The sequence below is a fragment of the Podarcis pityusensis genome (assembly GCF_964106645.2).
Source record: "Podarcis pityusensis genome assembly, chromosome: 1".
NCBI lineage: Eukaryota > Metazoa > Chordata > Lepidosauria > Squamata > Lacertidae > Podarcis > Podarcis pityusensis.
In genome coordinates this window covers 128,149,805-128,176,128 of record NC_138028.1, presented here as the reverse complement: position 1 = coordinate 128,176,128, position 26,324 = coordinate 128,149,805, and the positions used below count along the sequence as shown (strand labels likewise).

The following is a 26,324-nucleotide window of genomic DNA, read 5'->3' as shown; positions in this document are numbered from 1 at the left end:
AAGGCGGTGGCCAGCCCGGCCCCGGCCTATCAGAACGGAGAAGGGCGGGGCCGTTGTCCCGGCGGACGTCGCGGGAAGTAGAGCACTAGTTCCGGCTGCGCGCGGGTCCGTTCGTGTTCATTCGCCTCTGTGAGTTTTAACGGGGGGCTCTGGGCGGGGCCAACGGTGGGTGGCGAGTCCCCGCATGCGCCGCGCGTTGGACTCGGTCACGTGGCTTCTGAGGGGGCAACAGAAAGCACGTGTGGAAAGGGGTTGGCGCGCTCTGCGTGTACTTTACCGGTGTACTTTACCGGAGAGTAAGCCCCGGCCCCTTTGAATTCGAACGAGCCTTGCTTCCGAGTAGAGTAGACCTTGGCAGAATGGCTCTGTGTATCTCAAAGGGAGGGCAGGAAGGCAGCCTCAAGTTCTTGAGGACTAGTGTTTTGCTTTGCTTTGTTAAACTCTCAATGGGCCGTTGGAGGGTTTGTCTTCTCCAAATCGTCATGTTGACCGGCGCGGGAGATGTAGCGCAAGCGCAGCTGAATTCAGCTGGCCTCGTGAATTGCCTCAGAACTGCAGCTTTTTAGTGGTTACGTTAGTTCCTGTGGGTTTATTTCACAGTATATTGGGTTTAAATATTTGTTTGGGGGGGTATACACTTTCAAGGTAATCGCAAATATGTCTGCTGGGAAACAAATCCTGCGGAGTTAAGGGTAAAGGGACCCCTGACCATTAGGTCCAGTCGTGGCCGACTCCGGGGTTGCGCGCTCATCTCGCTTTATTGGCCGAGGGAGCCGGCGTACAGCTTCCGGGTCATGTGGCCAGCATGACTAAGCCGCTTCTGGCGAGCCAGAGCAGCGCACGGAAACGCCATTTACCTTCCCGCTGGAGCGGTACCCATTTATCTCCTTGCATTTTGATGTGCTTTCGAACTGCTAGGTTGGCAGGAGCAGGGACCGAGCAACGGGAGCTCACCCCATCGCGGGGATTTGAACCGCTGACCTTCCGATCGTCAAGTTCTAGGCTCTGTGGTTTAACCCACAGTGCCACCCGCATCCCTCCTGTGGAGTTAAGTGACCCTTAATTTCTGGTGTTCATAACTCCCACCATTCATGTTTAAGCAGAATAACTCCCAGAGGTCAGTGGTATTTACTGGCGCCATGGTCTAAACCACTCAGCCTCTTGGGCTTGCCGATCAGAAGGTCGGCGGTTCGAATTCCTGTGACTGGGTGAGCTCCAGTTGCTCTGTCCCAGCTCCAGCCAACCTAGCAGTTGGAAAGCACACCAGTGCAAGTAGATAAATAGGTATCGCTGCGACGGGAATGTAAACGGCATTTCTGTGCACTTTGTTTTCCATCATGGTGTTCTATTGCGCCAGCCAGAAGCTGTTTAGTCCTGCTGGCCACATGACCTGGAAAGCTGTCTGGACAAACGCCAGCTCCCTTGGGCTGAAAGCGAAATGAGTGGGCAACCCCATAGTCACCTTTGATTGGACTTAACCGTTCAGGGGTCATTTACCTTTACACTTTATCTTTACTCCCAGTACAGTACATAGGATTGTAGCCTTGAGCTACATGAATCAGGTTGCGAGGGTCATGGCTGTTAGTCTTAGAACAAGAATCCAGACACTTGTGTCCTAACACCGGCTACGTCAGGCTGCAATCGTAACCCCACTTACCTGGGGAATGTAGGAATTATTTTCGAGTAGACATGGCTAGGATTACAGTGAACATGATCGTTCATACACAAAGGACTCCTGCTGGTGCAATAGTGATTTTCTCCTCCCCTTACACCAACACCTTCACATTGGTTGCAGGGTGGTGGTCAGGAGAAATCCCAGAACAGCACAGGGGGGAGAGGAGAGTTTGGTAAACTGAGGTATGCTGTTGCCATAACACTGTGTTGAATTCTTCCCAGAATTCTAATGGCAGACTTATTTTAGGAACAGTGTGTTGGTGCTTCTCATTGGCTCTCTCCATTTTGTTGCAAAGTGTAGTTTAACTGTGCACTGATTGTTTCTGCAGTACTTTACTTATCTTCACTGTCTCAATTTTGTGAACGTTTGTGCGGTAATCTACATCCCACTTTGAAAGTTGAGTCCTCAAAGTGACCAAAAACACTTATAAAACACAACAGATACACTGAGAGCCAGTGTGGTGTAGTGGTTAAGAGCGGTAGTCTTGTAATCTGGGAAACCGGGTTCGCGTCTCCGCTCCTCCACGTGCAGCTGCTGGGTGACCTTGGGCCAGTCACACTTCTTTGAAGTCTCTCAGCCCCACTCACCACACAGAGTGTTTGTTGTGGGGGAGGAAGGGAAAGGAGAATGTTAGCCGCTTTGAGACTTAAAGGGAGTGAAAGGCGGGATATCAAATCCAAACTCTTCTTCTTCTTCTGAGAAGCTCATGTTCAAAAATGAAACAACCAGGCACACTAGGCATTAAATGCTCCTTCCCATAGGGTGGTTGCTATAAGTTGGTTCTTTGAGAGTCAGGGAGAGAACAATCCTACTGGAGGAGGCGCTGAATTTGCCTTTGCCTGCCTCCCTCCCTCTTTTCTTTCCTGGGCAATTGGTGTCAGTTGGCCCAGGGCAGGGAAGGACCTGAGACAATCTACCTGGAGCTGTCCCTGATGTTTTCTTTGCTTGCCTCTTACTCCACAGGGCGGTTAGCATCAGTTGGTCCTGTGCTAGGCCAGCTGGCCAGGGAGGAGGGGAGATTGAGGACTTTAAAATCACCAACAGATCTATGCAAGAAGAAAATGGTTGGAAAACTCAGATAAAACAAAGCAGAGGCATTGTGTAAAAAATTACATACTTGGATTCCTTATCCTTAGGTTGCAAGTTGTTGTTTTTAAATTGCTTTTTAAATGTTGGGGAATTTCAGTAGGGTGCCATATCTACCCTTCTGATCATTTTAAGGTGTTTCTGGCTCTTCCTTTCATTTCAGATTAAAGAAAATGCTGTGTGGAACTTAGACAATTAAGGCTCATCCGCTTAAACTGGCTGACCGTGTGGAAATGTATTCTCTCCAATCCTGTTCATGCTGATATGTAAGGTTGTTTTTATCTCTGTAAGTACATTTGAGTAAAATTTGTTTTGAAGGTTGGATTTTATGTTTTTTGAGGTGTGAAATCTTAATTTTGCTTTGCTTAAGATGTGGTTAACAATGGGGGTTCAGCCCAAAATTGAAGATGACTGCCAACATGGTGGTGCGAAATCCTAAGAAATTCTAGCAGGGACTTCATTGGGGAGATGATCCAATACCTTGTTTAAAACATCATCTGTTTAAATATTGCAGGTCTTAATGGTTGGGGGGGGGGGGACAATACTTCTTGTATAATGGGTCAGTGCATCTGGCTGTTAACCAGAAAGTTGGTGGTTCGAGTCTGTCTACCTAGGACGGTTATGGGCAGGATTCCTGCTTTGCAGTGGGTTGGACTAGGTGACCATCACAGTCTCTTCCAACTCTACAATTCTATGATTCTCTGAAAGTAGAAAGGATTATTATTGCTCCTAATCTTTCTATGCTTCTGCTTGTATACCATGCATTTCAGGCTTGGTTACATCTCCTGTTGGTAATAAGGATAGTTTAATTGTACTTGTGCCTGGATAGGAACATGATGCATACTTTGTTTTTAGTTGTAGGCTTCTTGCTATGAGTAATCTGAAGTTAAAGAAAAGCAATGTGATAGAGGTCAAGTTTGTGGCAGATGAGGATGTCCTAAAGCACATTTCTGAAGATACAGGTATGAATTGATTGTTAGTGCAAGGACAACTTATTTACATATTTATAAAACGGTACTACATTTCCCAGCTGGGTTTTTTAAAAAAGTAATTAGAAACTCTGGATATCTTTAGATGCCTTTAAAGTTACATATTTTTAAAAAGGAGAATTTCTGGTGCTTTTACAGATTTTCTTTTGAGTGTATGCCATAATGGAAACCCAGGTTTTTCTAAGAGACCAAAACTCTTATCCATCATCTTGTTTCTTGATGGAGGTGTCTATTCTTTGTACAGTTCCTCCCGCCACCAATTATGATCTGCTTATAGATCAGGACAGACCTTTTATTCACATTCAGAAATCTTAGGATTGCAAGTTAATAATGTTCAGAACTGCAAGGGTATTACTATCACTAGGCCTTTGTACGCTTGTCCACAATAAGCAGACTGACTAGTTTTGGTGCCTTGCCTTCAGTTGAATCCTTGCCATCTTTTGCAGAGTTTTTGGTTGCCTTTTCTCAATAAAAACTGGCTAAGGGATTCAGTTTGCTAGAATATGTTGATTGCTTAGTATTTCTAAATGGAAATAAATATATGTTACATGCAAAGGTTCTAAGGCTGTAGTGCTTAACACTTACTAGAATACAGTGGCTGTTACTTCTGAAGAAACATACATAGGATTGTGTTGTAAGTGCGTATGCGGAGAAAGATTTGGCAGAAACAGGAGAACAGCTAACTGTTTCTGGTTTGTTTGATATTAAAGCCTTACTGCTTCTCTTCCAGGTCATAAGGTTCGAAAGAACAAAGCTGCACAAACGCTTGATGCAAAAAGATGGGTGAAGAAAACAGACGATACCTCAGATAATGAGTCTCAGGAAACTTTTAAAGAACAGGAATATGTTTCTGTCCTAGGCATCCAAGGTATTTATGAGAAAACTTTACCCAGCTATTAGCCTTGTGAATGTTGGCTAAGAAATGGCTGTGTTCAGTAGTGATATCAATACAGTGTTATGTGGGTTGACCCACCCATTTTCACCGTAAACAATGTTTGCTATTTAACAACATGCAAATCCTTTGCAGTTTGGCAGATAATTGTTATAATTTCTCTTCCCACGTCTCACAAGTTTGCTTCTGAGGGTTTTTGTTTGTTTGGGTGTGTTTTAGGCTCTTTGAAAAATGGCTCCAGTGCAGGTGGTGGGGATGTCTTTCCGTTCCAAACTCCAAAACGCTCTAACAAGATGGCAGAAATGGGTATGGACTGTTTTGTTCAGCAAATTAACTCTTTGATCCTAGTCTTAGGAATGAAACTGTGAAGGAATAAAACTGTTTGATCATTCAGTTACAGAATGCTTACTTTCTGTAGTTGTTCTTATGGTTAAGCACTTTAAAATGGGTTTTTCTCTGTAACTATTATTACTGTATACATGCAGCTTTTCAGAACCTTTAGTAACACTGAAATTTATTGTTTGTTTAACTCTGTTTCGATTCCTTGATTTTCTTCCTCAACTAATTGCCTCACCACACTACCCAAAGCAGTGAGTTGGCTGGACCGGTAAGTGACCTGGTTCACACTTAATGCTAAACCATGGTTTGCTTAGCCTAACTGTGGCTTGTCTGAATGAACCCAGCCCAGCAGGCTAACCATGTGCAGGTATAGTTTGTTGTTGGCTTATGAGCTTGTTGGCTTGTTTTTAAGTGTTGTTTGATACTATCTCCAAACCAAATAGACTTTCTTAACCATGGTTTATTTGAACCCTTCCCCACAAGCTTGACAGGCTACAAAGGCTCAAGGCAAGAGCAGCTGGAAAACAAACCAAGCTTGTGAGAAACAGATTATGGCTTATGTTGTCAACTGTAAGATAACAAATTTATTTGTATGGCTGGCTAAGCCAAACGTTGACATAGCAAGAGCATGCAAACCTGGGCTCTTGGAGAAGAGCATACAGCTGCTTTGTTGCTTTGAAGTCCTTTTGAATTTGTGTTAAACTAACCCATAGTTTGATCTCATGCAAGCACAGGCAAACTTGGCCCTCCAGATGTTTTGGGACTACAACTCCCATCATCCCTGTCTAACAGGACCAGTGGTCAGGGATGATGGGAATTGTAGTCTCAAAACATCTGGAGGGCTGAGCTTGCCTATGCCTGATCTGATGCATCATCTGAACCAGATCTGATGGTTGAACTCTCTCTTCACCACAAGCCATGGTTTGGCGTAGTGTGTCATGTGAACCAGGCCAACTGGTAACCATGGGTAAAGCAAGCCATAGCTGGGTGTTATATGCGAACATGGCCAGTAAGCTACATAGGGTATAGGGCTGTTTTTGTGAGGCAGCCACAGAGCAGATTAATTTAGCTGCTTCTCTTCCCTTCTCACCTCACAGTGCAGGCCTATTCTCTCTGCTTTGATACTGTATATCTAGTGTTTGTCAGTGCTACTGAACAACAAAATATTGGGATATGACCTTCACTTTCACCACATTCCTGAGAACCACATCAGTAACCGTTGTAGGTCTTGTTGAGGCTTTTGGCTTCTATTTCAGAACAGCAGCCTTTTTCTTTTGCATAACAATCTGCTTCTGAACCTGGGAGAGTTTTAAAAAGTGTTTGTGTAGCAGCATGGTATTTGTTTCAGTTCAAATGTTTACAAGAGAAAAATCCTATGTGGTCCATGCAAGTCTTAGTGCCTCTGAATCAGCTGCAACATTATTGTTTTAAAAATGCTGGTGGTCACACTCTTGTGGTAATACCGCCTTTCATCCGAGGATCACAGGGCATTTGTATCATATTGCTTGTATTACCTTTGTACCAATATTTTGGTCTCACCTTTAACACTGTAATAAATAATGACTAATGAGCAGTTTATTTCTTTAACCTCATGTTTCAACAATGGCCTACACTAGCCTTCCCCAGTGTAGCTCCCTCCATATGTTTTGAACTGCAGCTCCCATCAGCCCCAGTTCAAAACATCTGGAGGGCACTAGGTTGGGGAAAGTGTTTTAAGTTGTATTAATATGTTGTGTGCATGCTTCTTTAATCTGGCATTTTCCTTTGTTCAAAGCCTCTGAACTAGCTCAGACAGCAGGTAGCAATGTAAAACATGAGAAGGCGAAGGATCCTGAAAAGGGAGCAAGCACTCCTCAAAGCAGCAAGAGTAAGTTCCATTGAAGTAATAAACTAAATTATCAAATGCTTTAGTAAGAGCTGTGTTTGGTAAAAGCTGCTTTTAAAAGGTTTTGCTTTGGGGAGAATTCACGTGTAGCTTTTACACTTACTATTTCTTTTGTGGGTTATATTTTGTAGTATCTAGGATTAACACAATGGTTCTTAGCTAGGGAAGGAGAATTAGAGTATGAATGTCATGACAATAAAGGCAGATGAATATGTGCTCTTGATTAACGTGAGCCTTAATCTGACAGGCTAGATTGCTGATTTTTGCTAAAGATTTAACACACTTTTTACCTTTTCATGATAGCCATCCATGTGCCAAGACGTCTAGTTATTTGAAATGAAAGGTGGATTTTGGAATCTTGTATGTGTAGCTTTCTACTTTACTTATTTATTGATTAACAAATTTATTTTACTGCTTAAACAAAAGACCTTTAAGTGGTTTACAAATGACAATCTAAAATACTCATTTAAGATAGCGATAAAATCAGGCATTAAGAACAAGTTACATATAAAAAATTATACCTAAATCACATTCTAAAATGTTTAAGGAATGCATAACTAGTTAGCATGCAAGTTTCCACTATTAGGATGCGTTTTGCTATGCAGATTATAGGGATTTCACTCCTATTCTAGCACACTTTTAAAATTGCAGGATCATAATCTGCCACGGTTCCTGTGACTGCATGATTATTCAGTGACTGTTGAGCAAATGGCTCAGATAAACTACCTGGCAGTGACTTCAAGAAAGCCAGTTTGGCTCTACAGTTTTCTTGGCATGCAGTTCAGCTACTCATACACAATCATAAATCTTATATGTACATTGAGTCCCAGTGTAAAAATATGCTGGTATTTGGGGATCATGTGTTATCTGAGAGGAGAATTTAGTTAAGATGCAATAAGCATTTGGGGAATACGAAATAGTTTATTTAGGAGAGACTTGGGAAGTGGAGAAGCCTTTGCAGAAAACTCCCAGTACTAGGCACAGAATTAAACAGATACAAAATAGTCAATATAACTTAGTTCATCCTTTTTACATGGGAAGGCACTGGATGAATTTGTCACCTGCATTAATTCTGCATAGAGATGAGGGCATTGTCCAAAGTTCAATATTATTTGCAATCTGAAGTATTTTCTGGTATGAGCATCTGAAGATGCTTAGTTAATGAAGTAGAAAAGAGCTAATGTTTCTTGGTAATATGTGACAGTCTTTGTTTAATTTCCAGAGTATTCTGCTTCAAGCAAAGGCAAGGTGGAGGTGAGTGGCAATTTTTGGTGGTTAAAAACATCGGTCATTGATGGAGAATGACCTTTCTCCATTATGTGTAGAATCTCCCAAGTGTTGCCTTCAGTAGTTTGGCCAAATACAGGACAATCTGAGGCGGCTCTGAACATTTGTAATCCAGTATAATGCTTGAATTTACATGCAGCAACATGCAGTGTTGCTTCCTTTGGCTGATCCTAAGCTGGTATTGGGACGCAGGTGGCGCTGTGGGTTAAACCACAGAGCCTAGGGCTTGCCGATCAGAAGGTCGGCGGTTCAAATCCCTGCAACGGAGTGAGCTCCTGTTGCTTGGTCCCTGCTCCTGCCAACCTAGCAGTTCAAAAGCACATCAAAGTGCAAGTAGATAAATAGGTACCGCTCCAGCGGGAAGGTAAACGGCATTTCCGTGCGCTGCTCTGGTTCGCCAGAAGCGGCTTAGTCATGCTGGCCACATGACCTGGAAGCTGTACGCCGGCTCCCTCGGCCAATAAAGCAAGATGAGCGCCACAACCCCAGAGTCGGTCACGACTGGACCTAATGGTCAGGGGTCCCTTTACCTTTTAAGCTGTTATTAGGTAAAACTGTACTGCTTAGCTATGTGTTTTTTGTTAAGTTTTATCCAGCAGTGGTATTCAGCTGTCAATGGTATTGGAGGGAAGACATTTTCAGGAATTTCCCCTCCCCTAAATGTGACTAGGAGAGCTCCCAGACCCCCGGAACAGATTTAAGGGTTGGGACTACAGCAGGAAGGGATATAGCTGAAAATTGCTTCCCTCCCTGTTCTGCTGATTGAACCTTACTGTCAACTGAGTGATATATAAACATTTTATCTGGATTGTACTGTTGACAAGAGATTCGAGCAGAAGAATGGGCTTGCCCTTCATACTAGTTGAGAACTGAGTAGCTGGAGGTTTTAGGGAAAATAGCATAAATGGCCACCTACCGTATTTTTCGCCCCATAGGACGCACTTTTTCCCCTCCAAAAATGAAGGAGAAATGTGTGTGCGTCCTATGGGGCGAATGCAGGCTTTCGCTGAAGCCTGGAGAGCAAGAGGCATCGGTGCGCACCGACCCCTCTCGCTCTCCAGGCTTCAGGAAGCTACCCGCAAGCCTTGCAAGCCCAGCGGGAGGTCCCGCCGAGCGTGCGAGGCTTGGGGCGGCAGCCTGTCGCCCGAAGCACGGGGAGCCCTCTGGAGGGTGCCCCGTGTTTCGGGCAGGTGTGCACAAGGCTTGGGGCGGCAGCCGCGGCGGGGGGGGGATAAATTTTTTTTATTAATTCCCCCCCCCCAAAAAAAACGACGTGCGTCCTATGGGCCGGTGCTCCCTATAGGACGAAAAATACGGTACATGGATTTTTCGTGACCCAACTTCTCAAGTGTTAAGATCAGCATGTACTCTGGCCTGTTGCTAGAACATGCTGGCTTGGCGGGTATTGCAAACAGATCATCCTTGGTAACAGCACTGCTGTATCCCTGGAAAGATCTGACAAGTTCCCCCTCTACCCATTTTTTAATCAGTATTGACCACTTTTTTTAGTTCTAGAAGACATTTTATTATTGATTATGTTTGTTTTTACCGATTGTGTGACTGTTACGTTTTAATTTAATCATATATATTCTTCAAATTTTTGTTGTAATCTGCTTTGAAAAGTTGGCTTTAAGTAACTTGAAAATATAGCTTATGGATCTTCCTTGAAAGATCAACTCGTGGCTTCCTGGGTATGAAGTAACTTTGAGAATAGATTGAGACTGCTTCATGCAGTCCTAGTGTTCTGCAAATATCCATAAGACATTTCCAGGTCTATTTCAAATATGAGTTCAGTCTTAATGTATTGATCCAAAATTGGTACATGATAGCTGTAAATCTGTAGATTTGGAAGAAACTAATCTAGACTGTCCCAGAAGTAGAAATAAGTACAACCTGGGTTCTTAACTGACTTTGCTTGGTCTCTAGGTCTAATAATGAGATTCCAGAGCTAGATTCTGCAGGTTATGTTCAGTTTTTGTGTTTAAGGTTTTCTAAACCATCTAAACAGATGAGATTTTATTTAGAAGATACTTCATATGCTTGCTTTATTAGCAGAGTAAAAAGAATGAATTCATGTCAAAAACACCCTACAGACTCAGGAAAAGAATTACGGGTAAGCATTTGCATTAAATTCCAGCTAATATAGTTCAGTGGTGTTTTATAAGATGAGATTTCATTCTTGTGCTCTGACTCTTCAGTTGTGACATTATATATAACAGTATAACAGTTTCCAGAGGAGTAGCTGTATTGCAGCAACTAATCTTGTAGCACTGAGTTGAATAAAACTCTCATCGCATAAGCGTTCGGGGTGGTATTCACCTAAGGAGCTGAATCAGCAGGAGCCCCGCCTCTCCTCCCCATGCTCAACCCCTGAAATTGACTTGTGAGGGTTAGGGGAACCTCGAGAGCAGGTTCGGAGGAGGATGGGACAGATGGTTTTGCCTGGCAAGATGAAATGCTTCCTCAAACAGAATGTTTGTCATAGTGTAATGTTGAATTCCATCCTCAATTCTTTTTGCTCTCTCCCTTGTGCTTTAGTATTCAACTAAGGTTCACTCGAGGGATGCGGGTGGCGCTGTGGGTTAAACCACAGAGCCTAGGGCTTGCCGATCAGAAGGTCGGCGGTTTGAATCCCCGTGATGACGGGGTGAGCTCCCATTGCTCGGTCCCTGCTCCTGCCAACCTAGCAGTTCAAAAGCATGTCAAAGTGCAAGTAGATAAATAGGTACTGCTCCGGCGGGAAGGTAAACGGCGTTTCCGTGCGCTGCTCTGGTTCGCCAGAAGCAGCTTAGTCATGCTGGCCACATGACCTGGAAGCTGTACGCCGGCTCCCTCGGCCAATAAAGCAAGATGAGCGTCGCAACCCCAGCGTTGGTCACAACTGGACCTAATGGTCAGGGGCGCCTTTACCTTTACCTTTAAGGTTCACTCAAACTACATCTATTGAAATTAATGGACCTAACTTAAATGCGTTCATTAATTTCTGTGGGTCTGCTGTGAGTAAAATTTAGTTGAATAACACCCAATATGTGGGAAAGCAGTATCCTAAAGAAGGTACCACTTTGTGTGGGGTTTTATGTTTCATACCGCAGGTGAACTGTTAACCCTCACTGGCTCTATTGTATAGATTACCAGTAAGGTTCATGGATACAGTGTACTTGAATTAGCACATCAAATCTTGGAGGAAATTATGGGCCTTCCTTCCATCTGTGTGCTTCAGTGACACACAGAGAGATTTATCCGAATACCACTTCCGAAAGCTGTTGCCCAGATTGTAGGGAGATCCGGATGTAACCTTTCTTTAATGTGTTGGTTTCAATTAAGTAGTCTTAATTCTGTAGTGTCCACCCATTATTTTTAGATTGAAACTGCTTCAGTTCTGGTAGGGGGTTTGAATACATTATGGCAGATTTCTGTGTTTTTTTAAATCTGGGCAGTCATTTTTCCACATTGACATATACAAAGTGTGGTGTGCAGTAGATATTGTTCCCTGTATTTCCAGTGTTCAAAGTGCTGCGAAGTACACCACTAAAATAACACCACCTCTGCGGAAGACAGAGGTTTCGACAGGTTCAGGGGAATCCAAGCTTTGCAGAAGTTCAGAAAAATTGTTGGTCAAAAAGCAAAGCAAAAAAATGGGGTCAGCCCAAAGCAGACCAAATGAGGGCAGAGTGTGTTTGGTGACCATTGAGTTCTGGCTGATAGGGAGCAGGGGAGGAACTGAAGTGCCTGGGCTCCTGAACTCCACAGCAGCATTTCAGTTGTGTCCTTCAGGTCTATATGGATAATGGGAACCCTTGGGTTAGGCCAGGGGTGGGCAACCTAAGGCCCATGGGCCGGATGCAGCCCAATCGCCTTCTCAATCTAGCCTGTGGACAGTCCAGGAATCAGCGTGTTTTTACATGAGTAGAATGTGTCCTTTTATTTAAAATGCATCTCTGGTTATTTTTGGGGCCTGCCTGATGTTTTTACATGAGTAGAATGTGTGCTTTTATTTAAAATGCATCTCTGGGTTATTTGTGGGCATAGGAATTCATTCTCTCCCCCCCACCCCAATATAGTCTGGCCCACCACATGGTCTGAGGGACGGTGGACTGGCCCACGGCTGAAAAAGGTTGCTTACCCCTGGGTTAGGCAGTGGCTTATTTTCTTGCCACATACTGTGTTCTTTACCCAGTTTTCCCCTACCTAGACTATGTTGAGATTCTGCTGTTATTTGAGAAGGTGACTCTGTGGCTTAAACAGTGGTACCTTGTTTCTCGAACTTAATCCATTCCAGGAGTCCATTCAACTCCTGAAACCATTCAAAAACCAAGGCACGGCTTCCGATTGGCTGCAGGAGTTTCCTGCACTCAAGTGGAAGCCACATCAGATGTTCAGCTTCTGAAAAACGTTCGCAAACCGGAACACTTACTTCTGGGTTTGTGGCATTCGGCATCTGATTTGTTCGACAACTAAGCTGTTCGAGAACCAAGGTACCGCTGTATGTGTGTGAGGTGAAGGGAGAACTCCATTTACTATCTGTAAGGCAACAGCTATGTGCTCTATCAATTATGCACCACTTGTAAGTGGCCTTTTTTTCTACCCAGTATATGCAATATAAAGTTGAAGTACAAAATTTCCAGTGTACAAGATGAGTTAGGAACGGAAACTCACAAGTCTCTTGCCCAATGTTTCCTTTTTAGCTTTAAACATGTGCTCTGATACTGAAAGTGATTATTCCACTTCATGCTCCGAAGAAGAGGAAGATGACAGCTATAAAGAAACTACAGATTATGCTGTCGATCCAAAAATGCTGGCCAGACCCCAGACATCATCTGCTCCAGCTAACAAAGAAACGCCAGCTAAGAAGCTGAAGAGAGAAGTTCCTGTGAGTGTGGCTGCACTTCAGTTTGTTAATCACATTGGCTATTGGCCATAGAAATAAGGGCTTCTCGAAACATTTCTACTGCCAGTCGTACACTGAATTAAATGCGGGCCCGTCTCTGACAGGAAACATTGTGGATGTGCTTAGTGGCAGTTTAATCCCAATTAGTTTTGAATCTTACAGGCTTAATTCTGCGGAAAGGCGCATCATATGACTTTTGAAAGGTACATGGGAAATAATAATAAACAATAATAAATTTTTATTTATATCCCGCCCTCCCCAGCTGAAGCCGGGCTCAGGGCGGCTAACAACAATAAAATAATACAACATTCTAAAATCATTTCATTATAAAATTAATTCAAATCAAGTTGATGGCAACCATTGGGCTAGAGTTCTGTGAAGATTGCCAAAGGAGGGAGTCAGGCTGTGCCCTGGCCAAAGGCTTGGTAGAACAGCTCTGTCTTGTAGGCCCTGCGGAAAGATGTCAAGTCCCACAGGGCCCTAGTCTCTTGGGTTGATACAGATTTTTATTGTTTTGTTTTGTTTAAAGAACCCTCTGGAATTGCATATGACAATGAAGACCATGTGCCTCTTTACTTAGATTTAAGTCCCTGTGTGTGCAATGGAATTTATTCACAGGTAGGGGTTTCTAGGATTGCAGCCTAACAGTAGTGCTATTGCATGTCTACTTGGAAGCCTTAACTGAGTGTCTTGCATTTACTCCCAAGTAAGTTTGCATAAGTTACCTTCCAGCAGGAAGGTAAGTTACCTTCCTGTGGGAAGGTAAACGGCGTTCCGTGTGCTGCGCTGGCTCGCCAGATGCAGCTTGTCATGCTGGCCACGTGACCCGGAAGTGTCTGCGGACAGCGCTGGCTCCCGGCCTATAGAGTGAGATGAGCGCACAACCCTAGAGTCTGGCAAGACTGGCCCGTACGGGCAGGAGTACCTTTACCTTTTACCTTTAAGTTTGCATAGGATTATATCCTTAGTCTATGATAAACTTTGCTGTATACTTTTTGCCTCATTATAGAAGGCAACTTCTTGACTAAGGGATAATGATTGTGAGATAGTTATGCATGAAATAACATGTGCGTTTAGAAATTTTCCTTTTCTTCTCAATTTGCTGCTATCCCTTTTCCCCTTCCCCTCTACTGAAGCAGCTTCCCACTGTGCGTTTCTCTCTTCCCGCAGAGTAATTTGGTGGAAGAGTATTTTGAAGCACATAGCAGTTCCAAGGTTTTAACTTCTGACCGAACACTTCAGAAGCTACAGAAAGAGAAAATGGATCAGGTACCATATGTGCTATGAGGGACTATTTGTATTAGAATTTCCTTTTGAGGTCTTTGTTCAGAGAAACTTCTAGCAACCGTCTCTGTGCTTGTTCTTGGATGGACCCAGTGGTTGGTTCATTGGTTGGTTGGTTGGTTTATTTTACCTTATTGGTGGTAGCACAGTTTGAGTTGTAATGCTGAAAACAGTGAGAAATACTGTATTTTTTGCTCTATGACTCACTTTTTCCCTCCTAAAAAGTAAGGGGAAATGTGTGTGCGTCTTATGGAGCGAATGCAGGCTGCGCAGCTATCCCAGAAGCCAGAACAGCAAGAGGGATTGCTGCTTTCACTACGCAGCTCAGCTATCCCTCTTGCTGTTCTGGCTTCTGAGATTCAGAATATATTTTTCTTGTTTTCCTCCTCCAAAAACTAGGTGCGTCTTGTGGTCTGGTGTGTCTTACAGAGCAAAAAATATGGTGCTTTGCGGTGAAAAGGGCTTGGTTAAGCTAGAAGAGGGGTGTGGAACTTCTGGCCTGCAAGCCATTCTTGCCTCAGGGCATTTTCCACAAACCATGCCCACCCACCAATCAGCTTGCATCGCTGTTGATGTCAGCCGGTGGGCAGGACCTTTTGGGAAAGCCCACCCAGCCACCCCACATTGATCCCATCCACTCCCAAAAAGAATCAGCATGGGGAAGGCTTTCCAGCCTGCTTTCGTTGCATGTGCAGCAAAAGCAAGCAGACCTGGGTTTTTTCTTCATCGCTTTGTAATGGAGCAGTCCCTGCCAAAGCCAATGTCTGCTTTAGAAATCATCTCTGACCAGTGTTCGAAACTCACATTGTTCTAGGGCGCATTTTGCGACAGGGAATTTCATTAGCGCAAGCAGTTTCTGAGCTCTGGGCGCAGTACTGTGCCTAAGATTTCAGATTAAAACTGCAGAGTGGAAGGAAAGGAGGACCTTTTTCTGTCTCCCCACTTCCAGCTACTCTCTGAAGACTGGAGAAGAGACCCTCTTAAGACTACTAGGGGGGTAGGCAGGGGAAGGACTAGATCGTGTGAAAAATGAACATAATATTTTAGCTGCAGTTCATTCATTTTCAACTTCACATTTTTGTTATTAAAAAAGTGTGCCTAGACATTCCGTTGTTGCGCCCATAACTTACCGTATTTTTTGCTCTATAAGACTCACTTTTTCCCTCCTAAAAAGTAAGGGGAAATGTGTGTGCGTCTTATGGAGCGAATGCAGGCTGCGCAGCTATCCCAGAAGCCAGAACAGCAAGAGGGATTGCTGCTTTCACTGTGCAGCAATCCCTCTTGCTGTTCTGGCTTCTGAGATTCAGAATATTTTTTTTCTTGTTTTCCTCCTCCAAAAACTAGGTGCGTCTTATAGAGCGAAAAATACGGTAACTTTAAGGTGCCATTGAGCTCCTAGCCTTCATATCTTAGTTTCTAACACTGGCTCTGGCAGATACTGCTCCATCATGCAATGCTAAAGAAACAGGCACTTCTTTCCCTGCTGAGACAGAAAAGTGGGGCCTGGCTGAAAACAGGTACCCTTTGCAGCAGTTTCTCCCTCCCTGTTTTAATTAGAAATGTATTGCTTCATATCTTTCAGCCATGCACCTATTCTAATGGCTTATTTTCCCCTTCCTGGTCTAGGAGTCCCTGCAAAACATCTTGAATAAAGTACCTGTTGCTTTTGCTTCGGAATGTGAGGCATTAACCAAGCAACATGAATCTCTCTTTTACAAATGGATGTTGCAACTGCAGTAAGTATCTGGTGGGCTTCTGTAAGAACATGCAATATACAATGTTCTCTTGAAACAAATTGAAGTTGTAATTAAGCCTAATTGTTTCTTAGGCTCGGAAATAGTTTCCATTGAACAAAACCACGTTCACTTCCCATGGTACAGTTAGTGTATTTTCTGGAGTTGAGGTCTTTATAAAAGGAACCTCATGTGGATGATGTTTGAGTGATGGAAATGCTTTCAGCCTGGTTTCTTTAGCAGATAGGAAACTATCTCATATAAAGCAGTCACAAATCTTCTGGGTGATAGCTATTGGTTTTCTATAACAGAAAAGTACATGGGATTTAAATAGATCCTAGATTGTAGAGGTCTATTAGCTAATTGTCATAGCCACTTTCCAGATTGAATATATGGGAGTGAAGTGCAGATTGGGTGCTGTTCACAGTACGGCTGCACTTATTTCCATTCCACTGAAGACACTGCAAGTTGACATCAGGAAAATAAACAGATAATAGGCATAGATGCTGCTTTTAGCATTTATGATGCAGAACTGAAGCCAAATGTAAGTGTAGGGCCCTTATTACATTTCTGTTCTCCAAGTTGCTCCTTGCTCTCCCCACCACCACCATTTTATCTTCACAACAACCCTGTGAGGTTGGTTTGTCCTAGTGAACTTAATGGGTGGGTAGGGATGTGTATATACATCTCTCCGGTGTGACACTGTAACCTCTACGTCACATCAACTCTCAATGTTTATCACTTGCAGGTTAAAAAAAAGTAGGCCCATACAGTAGTTTTGTTGCATACAGTGGTACCTCGTGTTACGGACGGGATCCGTTCTGGAGGCCCGCCCGTAACGTGAAATGCCTGTAACTTGAAGCGCTGTGTCTGCGCAGGCGCGCGGTGTAATTTGATGCTTCTGCGCAGGCGCGCAGCGCGATTTGATGCTTCTGCACAGGCGTGAGTAGCGAAACCCGGAAGTAACCTGTTCCGGTACTTCTGGGTTGCCACGGGACATAACGCAAAAAGGCGCAACATGAAGCAGACGCAACACGAGGTATGAGTGTACTGTACTTTGCTTCAGAATTGGAATTGTCTCTCTTCCTCTGTTGCTTTGCAAGTAGGCAGCAAACAAACATGACAGTGGGAATCTCATCTTTCCACTGAGCATTTAGTTTTGCTTTTCAGGACTGGAAAAGGATCGGAGATTTCTTCAAAGATACTAAATTTAAACAAACTTCAATTGTTGTTATTATTCGGGAATGAAGATGGAATAAGTGTTTACAAAGAAAAAACAAATACAGTTCTAACTGTCAGAATAACAAAATGTAAAATACTGTTCTCGATAAGAACACTTTCAATAGGTTATGCGCTATATTGTAAATTTCAGAGATGTTTTCTTTCTTGCAGCCTAGGATTCAATATTGTGCTATATGGATTAGGTTCAAAGAAAGCTCTGTTGGAGAATTTTCGCATTTCTCTTCTTCAAGATTCTGTTCATATTGTTGTGAATGGGTTCTTCCCCAGCATCACAGTGAAATCGGTAAGAAAAAAGAGACATATATGCATGCATGCATTCAGAGAAGTAAACAAAAGCTTCAATACAGACTGCATGGTTTATTAATAGGTTACTGTTATTTAGAACACAGCTCAAATGAAGTTGGTTTACATTCGGTTCACCTCTTAATTCTAGCAGACAAAGGCTCCAGTACATAAAGGCAGTCCATGGTTTTGGTTTGCTTTGACTTCCTATATGGGTCTTCATTTGCAAATGCTGTTCATATGAAAGGGCAAGTTGCACTGGTTGGAACGTAGAAAAACCTGCCTAATGTGTGTTTTAAGTTTATACTTAATAAACCTGCAAACTGCTAAGGATTGTTTCAGATATTGCGAAGTTTGTATATGGAAGGCTCTTCTGTGTATTGTATGTGTGGATGTTTTCGCTACATGTTGCTTTCAATATAGGAATTCTGTGAAATAGTCTTAATATTGAGACAGCTGTTTTTAACTTGAGGTAAGCTCTCTTTGAAAAACCATGCTTAAAAAACAACACAGTTCCAAAGGAAAATGGTGACCTGCTGTTTTTCTGTGCCAGATTCTTAATTCCGTAACAGAAGAGGTGCTGGATCATACGGGCACTTTTCGCAGCCCCCAGGATCAGCTGGACTTGATTGTGAAAAGATTTAAAGAAGGTAATACAGATGGGCCAAGATATTAGAAGTTTGGAGTCTTCCTAAGTTTTAAAAAAAAATTGGATGATTTGGTTTACTCATATATTTATTGCCTGTTCAAATACAGTGATTATAATGGTGCTTATTCTGGCAATTCATCTAGGATTCAATACCAATTTGTAAAACATGGGACTTGCTCCAGTAGGCTTCGAGTTATTGCTGTGGATCTACACATTCATTATGGTTGGGATTGATAACTAGGCATTAGTTTCAACTAAACAGTTGGGCAGTTCAGTCCCACCTTGATAGTGCTACAGTATTTTCTGCAATTATCAGCACAGATCTAGACTTCTAGGTTTGAGTGGGGATGTTGCTCAGTGATCAAATGAAATGAGTAGAGTTTTTTTTAATAAGAAGTTTTATTGATTTTCAGTGAATAAACACAATTACAAAGAGTTTTTCCCATCCCAATTTTGTTTTAAAAAAACTATCCTTAAACTTTAATAGCGTAAACTATATACTATTAGCTAAAGTAATTGGTTAAAAGATGTGACCTGCATGACCAAGCAGCCTCTCTCAATGGGAGACGAACCAGGTGTATCACTTAATCCCATCTCAATTTGCCCCCTCTCCCTACCAGGGCAGATCAGCCTGTTTAGCTTTGCCAAAGTCCAGTTTGTGATTCCGAAGGTTGCCATTTTTCAGGATTATCATTGGAATATTTTATAAGAGAATGCCAGATTTCAATAAATTCATTGCATCTCTTGCATTGTTCAATGTGTGTAGTCTCTTTGTTAATTTTTCCGATATAGTAGTTGTCCATACATTATGTTTCCAGCGAGATATATGCAGATGTTCTTGTCCTTTCCAGTTCTGTGCTACTAATAATACATGCTGCCACCTGAAGAAACGTGGCTAATTCTTTGTAAGGAAAGCCAAGTTGCTCTTCTTTGAAAATGGTTATCAGCCCTAAATTTGGAGTATATTCCATGTGCAACAACAGCAGCTTATTTATACCCTGCCCATCTGGCTGGGTTTCCCCAGCCACTCTGGACAGCTACCAACAGAATATTAACATCAAACCTTAAAAACTTGACTTGTGATATGGCTTATTTCCGTAAATATTGTTATGAGTTTGAGGGTGCCAGACTCCTTAAATTCCTGGACCCCCAAGAATTTAGAAATTAATGAAGCCGCCTCCTAAGATAATGCAGGTATTTCAAAAATGGCACATAAAAGTGTTAAACTCAATGTATGGCAGTTTTAGAATTGATTTTTTGCAGCAAAATATATTCCTAAGTAAAGTGAATCTATCTTCCCTTATTAAGAAAATTCACTATTCAGGATACCAAAATGGGCCCAGTCAAGGTGCAGTAGTGGGCCCTGGAATTCTGGCATCCTAGCCTTTTGGGAGATGATTTCAGACCACCAGCAACTGTGTTTTCAATAAGCTAACTTACCAGTTTCTGTATTTATATAGCTACACATAATGGGAGTTCTTTGGGAAACTCATAACGAAACCTATCCTCCCTCAGCTCCTCAGTGAGTTGCATACAATGCTCTCCATACACTCTCTTTGCTTTTAGATACTTAGAAGTAGTAGAAGGAGGAGTAGAAGGTTGGAGCAAACACATTAATCCGACATCTTGCCAGATGATCTCACCATCCCCCTCAGGGTTTTTTTAAAAACTGAGGTCCAGCTCCAAGGGCCTTCTGGCGGTTCCCTCACTGCGAGAAGCCAAGTTACAAGGAACCAGGCAGAGGGCCTTCTCGGTAGTGGCGCCCTCCCTGTGGAACGCCCTCCCACCAGATGTCAAAGAGAACAACAACTACCAGACTTTTAGAAGACATCTGAAGGCAGCCCTGTTTAGGGAAGCTTTTAATGTTTGATGTATTACAGTATTTTAATGTTTTTTTTGGAAGCCGCCCAGAGTGGCTGGGGAAGCCCAGCCAGATGGATGGGGTATAAATAAATTATTATTATTATTATTATTATTATTATTATTATAGCAAAATTATTCACATTCAGTTCATTTCCCAGTCTCTCTGGTACTGAATCTAAAAAATGCAAATGATGAGAGAAGTTTTAAAACAAAATTTTGGGTGGGAATCTGGATTACAAAATATTATAGCATGGGTTAAAATGGAATTCTTTTATTCAGAATACATGTTTGCATTACTAGCCATGGATCTTGGATTCCTGGACACATAAATATAGGTTGTTTTTACCTGAATGACTGGTCCTGTGATTTTTGGAGGTGATGAGCAGCCACAGAAAGCTTTTCAGCATTTGGCTGCAGCTAGGTGACTTTCCTACTTCCTTGACACCCTGTTTTTAACCCTTGTACTTCTTCTCATTTGCTAGATCCTTCACTGGAGCTCTACCTGCTCATCCACAACTTGGACAGTCCAACATTGAGAGGAGACAAAAACCAACAAATCCTAGCACAATTGTCATCTCTTTCTAATATCTACCTCATAGCATCTATTGATCACATTAATGCACCACTCAGTGAGTTCTTAGGCCTTTCAGCACTCTAGCTTGAAAAATTCATCTTAAGTCAGTGGGAACATCTGTTTGGTGCATATGTAATGCATTCTGTGGCTGTATTTAGATGCATTTCTTAACCATGGTTTGGTATTATAGCTGAACACAAGCTTGCCCACAAACCAGGTATTAGCATTCTGTACCTGGGACGCAGGTGGCGCTGTGGGTTAAACCACAGAGCCTAGGGCTTGCCGATCAGAAGGTTGGCAGTTCGAATCCCTGCGACGGGGTGAGCTCCTATTGCTCGGTCCCTGCTCCTGCCAACCTAGCAGTTCAAAAGCACCTCAAAGTGCAAGTAGATAAATAGGTACCGCTCCAGCGGGAAGGTAAACGGCATTTCCATGCGCTGCTCTGGTTCGCCAGAAGCGGCTTAGTCATGCTGGCCACATGACCCGGAAGCTGTACGCCGGCTCCCTCGACCAGTAAAGCGAGATGAGCGCCGCAACCCCAGAGTCGGCCACGACTGAACCTAATGGTCAGGGGTCCCTTTACCTTTACCCGGGTTTTAGTCATTAATAGTTATGGAGTCCACATGGCATCTTAGACCAATTCAGTTTGTAGTGTTGGGCACACTGGTGTTCCAACTTGAACTGTTTACAGGAAGGGTGGGGAACCACCAGCCTCTCCTCCTTGTTCCCACTGTGTTTTCCCACACAGAGCCCGAGATTTGGGGAGCATCCTCCCACCCCTCCCAAAAATCTCCACATAAAGTGGAGTTACATAATTTTTACTTTTTCTTTCTTTTCTGCTCTTGTAGTGTGGGATCAAGCAAAGCAAAGCATGTATAATTGGTTGTGGTATGAAACGACCACTTACAGTCCTTATGTAGAAGAAACATCCTTTGAGAACTCCCTCTTGATACAGCAATCCGGGTCTTTGGCTTTGAGCTCTCTCACTCATGTTCTGCGCAGTCTCACTCCTAATGCAAGGTAAGAACTCTTCTGTGATGTTCAAGTGTTGGGGAGCTTCGCTGCGACCAGGGGGCTAATTCTCGGGGGGGGGAGTGGTTTTTAAATAAAGCTTCAATGTTGGAAACGGAAAGCTGTTTTTTCATATTACAAATAGGGAAACAAGACCTGAATGCTATTTTCCTAGTGCCTCAAGTTCATGTTGCCTAATATTTGCTAGAAACACAGCAGTGGGAGACTCCAGATCTTTCCCTGCTCTATTGTAGAATCTACAGTGTAGATCATGACTAATATAGCCCTACGGATTATCTTCATTTTCCCTTTTGTTTTCTCACAGAAATGATGTTTCCCACATTTCTGTATCAACAGAAATGATGTTCCCCACACAAAATTATTTGTAGAATTAGTATAGCGGACGGGAGATTTTAAAAAAAGGTTTTCCTCAGAAGGAAGTCTGTAAGGCAAAGGTAAAAGGACCCCTGACCATTAGGTCCAGTCGTGGCCGATTCTGGGGTTACGGCGCTCATCTCGTTTTATTGGCCGAGGGAGCCGGCGTATAGCTTCCGGGTCATGTGGCCAGCATGACAAAGCCGCTTCTGGCAAACCAGAGCAGCGCACAGAAACGCTCTTTACCTTCCCGCCGGAGCGGTACCTATTTATCTACTTGCACTGTGACGTGCTTTTGAACTGCTAAGTTGGCAGGAGCAGGGACCGAGCAATGGGAGCTCACCCCATCGCAGGGATTCGAACCACCAACCTTCTGATGGGCAAGTCCTAGGCTCTGTTGTTTAACCAACAGCGCCACCCGTGTCCCTAAGGAAGTCTGTAGTTGGGAATAAATGTGGATTTTCAGCAATGGTGTAAAGGGAGAGGGAGCAAATGCTTTGGTACACAACAGAGGGAGCTGTTCCAGTTCTGGGTGGAATCACTGCAGAAAGTATAAAGCCAAGAACAGAAATAGGATGTTAAAAGTGGTTGCATGCACAATTAAGCCCTTTTTATTTTCAAAACATGTTCCCTCCCATATTGTAAGTTATGTTTCTAGTCTTGTTTAAAGATACTTCTTTTACTTACCAGGGGGATTTTCAGACTTTTGGCAGAATATCAATTGGAAAATAAGGATAACACCTCATACCCAGGTAACTCAAGAGACACAAATTCTTAATTCTTTCTGGAGGTCAAACTAGGGTAGCATTGGACATGAGCTTTAGCCTAAGTCATGGATTCTGAGCACAATGCCTATATAAATGTGATTGTTGTAAACAAAAATTGCCCTTTTCCCTTATGGGGTATCCAAGAGCCCATATAGAGTCCTTACATAGGTTCCCTGTTGGTAGGAGAAGATAACAGAGGCCAACCAGAGAATATTGAGAAGCAAAGCAGCTAGTAAGCCTGATCTTTATTGATTTGTTGCAACAGGGTGCTCCCCTCACCCACAGAAGAGGAGAAACCCAGAAAAATGGCGCGCAAGGCCTTATAAAGACTTTTGAAATTGCCACCCTGTAGATCAAGACCACCCCAAGAAACATCATACATACATCACAGAAGGGGTGTAACCTAAGACCACCCCTCAGATACACCATACCTACATCACAGAAAAGGCGGTCTTAAAACAGAAATTTGAATGTTGTTTTTCTCCTGTTGTTGTTTGTCTCCTGTCTGGCAGGTTACTTGATTGGATTGCCTGGGTAGCCTGGCCAGTCTTTTGTAATGATAAATACTTAGTTCCTGGTCCATGTCACAGGCTCACACCCTATTCATATCTTAAATGTGCCCTTAAGACAGGATTTGTGTGGAAAGAGACAATGGGGAGGTTTCCACTTTGACCTTGCAGAGAAAACATTTGCTCAGCTTAGGAATCAAAATGGTTCCAGGTCGGTCTTCCTGTGCTGATCTAGGTACGTGCTTGGTTGGTACGCTTATGAACATTACCATATATCTAAGACCATAAAATTCCTATCACATGATGAAACTTCTGTTTTATGTGAGTATCAATTGGTACTGGGCATGTGGACACTTGCTGCAGCAATTCATTTGAGTGGGCGAGTTTGTAAGCTCTTCCAATTGTCAGGAAACTGGCCGCTGAAATGTAGCATTGCTTTGAACTGAATGAGAGGACCAGACTAGGGACTGAAGTGTACAATATTTGAGAGCAATCTTAGAAGCCTTGCTTTCAGTGCTATCTCAGGTAGGAAAAGATCCAGAAAGGAAAAGTTTTGAGGAAATCAACCCCTTCCCCCATTTTTCGAATTGCAATCTTGAGGGAACACAATGGTGGGGAGACATTTCTAGTGCATAGCTTTCTCAAAGAAAAATATTCATACTACCTTTTGAATAAAACCTCCTTCAAGCATCATACAGATCTCGTTAGCAACATTGATTTTCATTTGAGCAAGACCTCGCTTTTAATGCTAGGCGTTCCATTGCTTCTTTTCCCCTGCTAGGACTTTCCTTCCAAGATTTCTACCAGCAATGTCGGGAAGCCTTCCTGGTCAATAGTGACCTAACTCTCAGGGCTCAGCTCACAGAATTCAGGGATCACAAGCTCATTAGGACTAAGAGGGTGAGTGAAGTTGCTATAGACATGCTAATGTGACTAGTTGTTTAACAATGCCTATGCTGCAGAAAAAATCAGAGTGTATGATTCTGGGTACAGGGTGAATGACAACAGAACGACAATTAAATATTTGTGGTGTATATTAATAGACAGAAGTATCACATGTGTGTTCATGGTATTGAAACAAGCCAAAGGTTGCTTATACTGTTGTGAAAGTTGCCATCCAAAATGTGGAAGCAGTCTTCTACAAATTTCTGGTAGGACATTGGATCATGCCTTTTGAGGAGGAAATGTGCTTTAGTTTGTTCTAGTCACGTAGCATAACTTGAGAGGGCAAATCCCTATCAGTGCAGGACTGCTATTTGGATTGAACAAAAATGCTTTGTTATTCTTATGCCTCAGAACTAATCGAAATAGTGTGCTTGTTTTCAGGGTGCTGATGGAGTTGAATATTTATTAATTCCTGTGGACGCTGGGACCTTGACTGACTTTTTACAGAAGGATAATGACATTTGAAGGCTCTGAAATGTGCAATAGCAATTGCTCTCAAGAGCTGCTGGAATACTGCCTACAGTGTAGTCAATTTTCAGATCTCAGGAGTTTTTATCTGCCTGTAATAATTGAGTAAAGCATTGTTTGTGCAAAGCCAACTTTTATATGTATCTAAAACTGCTTAGGTTTTCCACTTTGGATGACGATTTCCTCCTTTGTATTCCATTACAAAGAAAATGTGACATAGGAATGTGCCTTTCTGCTCATGAAGTAACTTGTGCTTGGAAAATACACATTGTTGGCTGTTAGCAGCTTAAGTTTTTCAACAATGAATGAGTATGTCATATTTACAGACTACCTTATTGGTTTTCTAATATGTGCCGTGTGAGATGGAGAGGTGCCCGTACTTGGGCAAAGCAAAATACAAACACCAGAGACCCAGGTTATTTTGGACAAGTTTGTTGACGTTTTAGCCTTCATTGGTATACAAGCCATTGTAAAGTTAATAATAAGCTGGCACCTGTCTCTGCAATGTAAAGAAAATGGCAGCTATGCTGATTTTTCAAACCAGCTTTCTTAATGATAACGTCCGAAGTAATGAGAGGTAGTATTTTGGTATTTTTAAAAAATAATCTGAATAAAAATGTGTAGTTGTGCAATAGTGGGGTGTTTTTTTTTTGTATGGTTCTAAATAAAACACAGTTTATGGTCCTGGCGAAGACTTGTATTTGAAAAAACGTCAACTGAAATGGCAGAAGAGGTGCTGTTGAGCGGGTGGAGTGATCAAACGTCCCTTCTTGTGCCAGGTAATGGGATGGTGGTGGTGTCACTACATTCGTGCAGCCCATGTGTGAGCTGGCAGAAGTGCTGCTGTAGAGCCAGTGGAAGATGCTGAAATGGGGCAGGATTTGTTAGTCCCCGAGCACTTTCCAGTTCCGACATGTGATAATGTAAGGGCCCAATCAAGGCAGAATTCATCCTCCCCCTACTGCTGCATAAAGCCCATGCCATCAACAGCTGGAGTTTGGACTGATCCCTTACTCAGAAGTTCAAATCCCACTAAATTCAATGGAGCTTATTCCAAAATAAATGTCCATGGGATTGCAGCCTAAATTAAATATTGCTGGTTCTGACATCGAAGTGATCAACCCCTGACAGTTCAATGACCATTAGACCATTGAAAGTTTGTTTGAAAAAGCTCTGAGATGTGCATCTTCACGTACTACATAAATCATTGGTTTAGCTTATTTTTTGTCTTACATTTTCCAGGATAAAAAAGCTAGCTGTCAGGTAGAAGTGCTTTCTTGCGGGGGGAGGGGGGGATTCCTCGCACAGCATAAAATTCCAAAAGTGAAGTTGAGAAATAGTTTTTTCCCTAAAGTTCCTGATTAATTTTTGTGCTAAGGCTACCGATCAAAGAGTGATTTTAGCTGCAACCCTGTGAACCTACCCGGAAGTCCTTTTTGGGGCCCCACAAATGGTGTGACGTTGCTAGCGCCTCTTTGCTTTGGTGCCCTTATAGTTCTCCGTCAGGTACCCCCCTCTCTACACTTCTGGGAAGCAAATGCCTCCTTACTATGGAGGGAGGAACTGCTGTGGAAATTCCTT

The 26,324-nt window shown here is 42.8% G+C and overlaps 1 protein-coding gene across 7 annotated transcripts; it reads left to right on the top strand.

The window, feature by feature from the left end:
* Positions 1 to 25,435, top strand: ORC2 (origin recognition complex subunit 2). 7 transcript variants are annotated; one of them, XM_081017341.1, is made up of 18 exons: positions 1 to 129; positions 2,925 to 3,027; positions 3,617 to 3,723; positions 4,481 to 4,618; positions 4,862 to 4,948; positions 6,756 to 6,848; positions 8,089 to 8,120; positions 10,206 to 10,266; positions 12,839 to 13,023; positions 14,212 to 14,310; positions 15,952 to 16,061; positions 17,451 to 17,583; positions 18,136 to 18,232; positions 20,577 to 20,723; positions 21,517 to 21,688; positions 22,745 to 22,806; positions 24,112 to 24,230; positions 24,657 to 25,435. In XM_081017341.1, exons 3-18 carry the CDS (start codon positions 3,633 to 3,635, stop codon positions 24,738 to 24,740), a joined length of 1,710 nt encoding a protein of 569 aa, XP_080873467.1. In that variant the 5' UTR covers positions 1 to 129; positions 2,925 to 3,027; positions 3,617 to 3,632; the 3' UTR covers positions 24,741 to 25,435. The 7 variants fall into 7 exon arrangements, with proteins under 7 accessions (XP_080873467.1, XP_080873469.1, XP_080873463.1 ...); XM_081017343.1 differs by having other exon boundaries at positions 2,925 to 3,047; positions 10,209 to 10,266; XM_081017337.1 differs by having other exon boundaries at positions 2,925 to 3,047.
* The last annotated feature ends 889 nt before the right edge of the window (positions 25,436 to 26,324 follow it).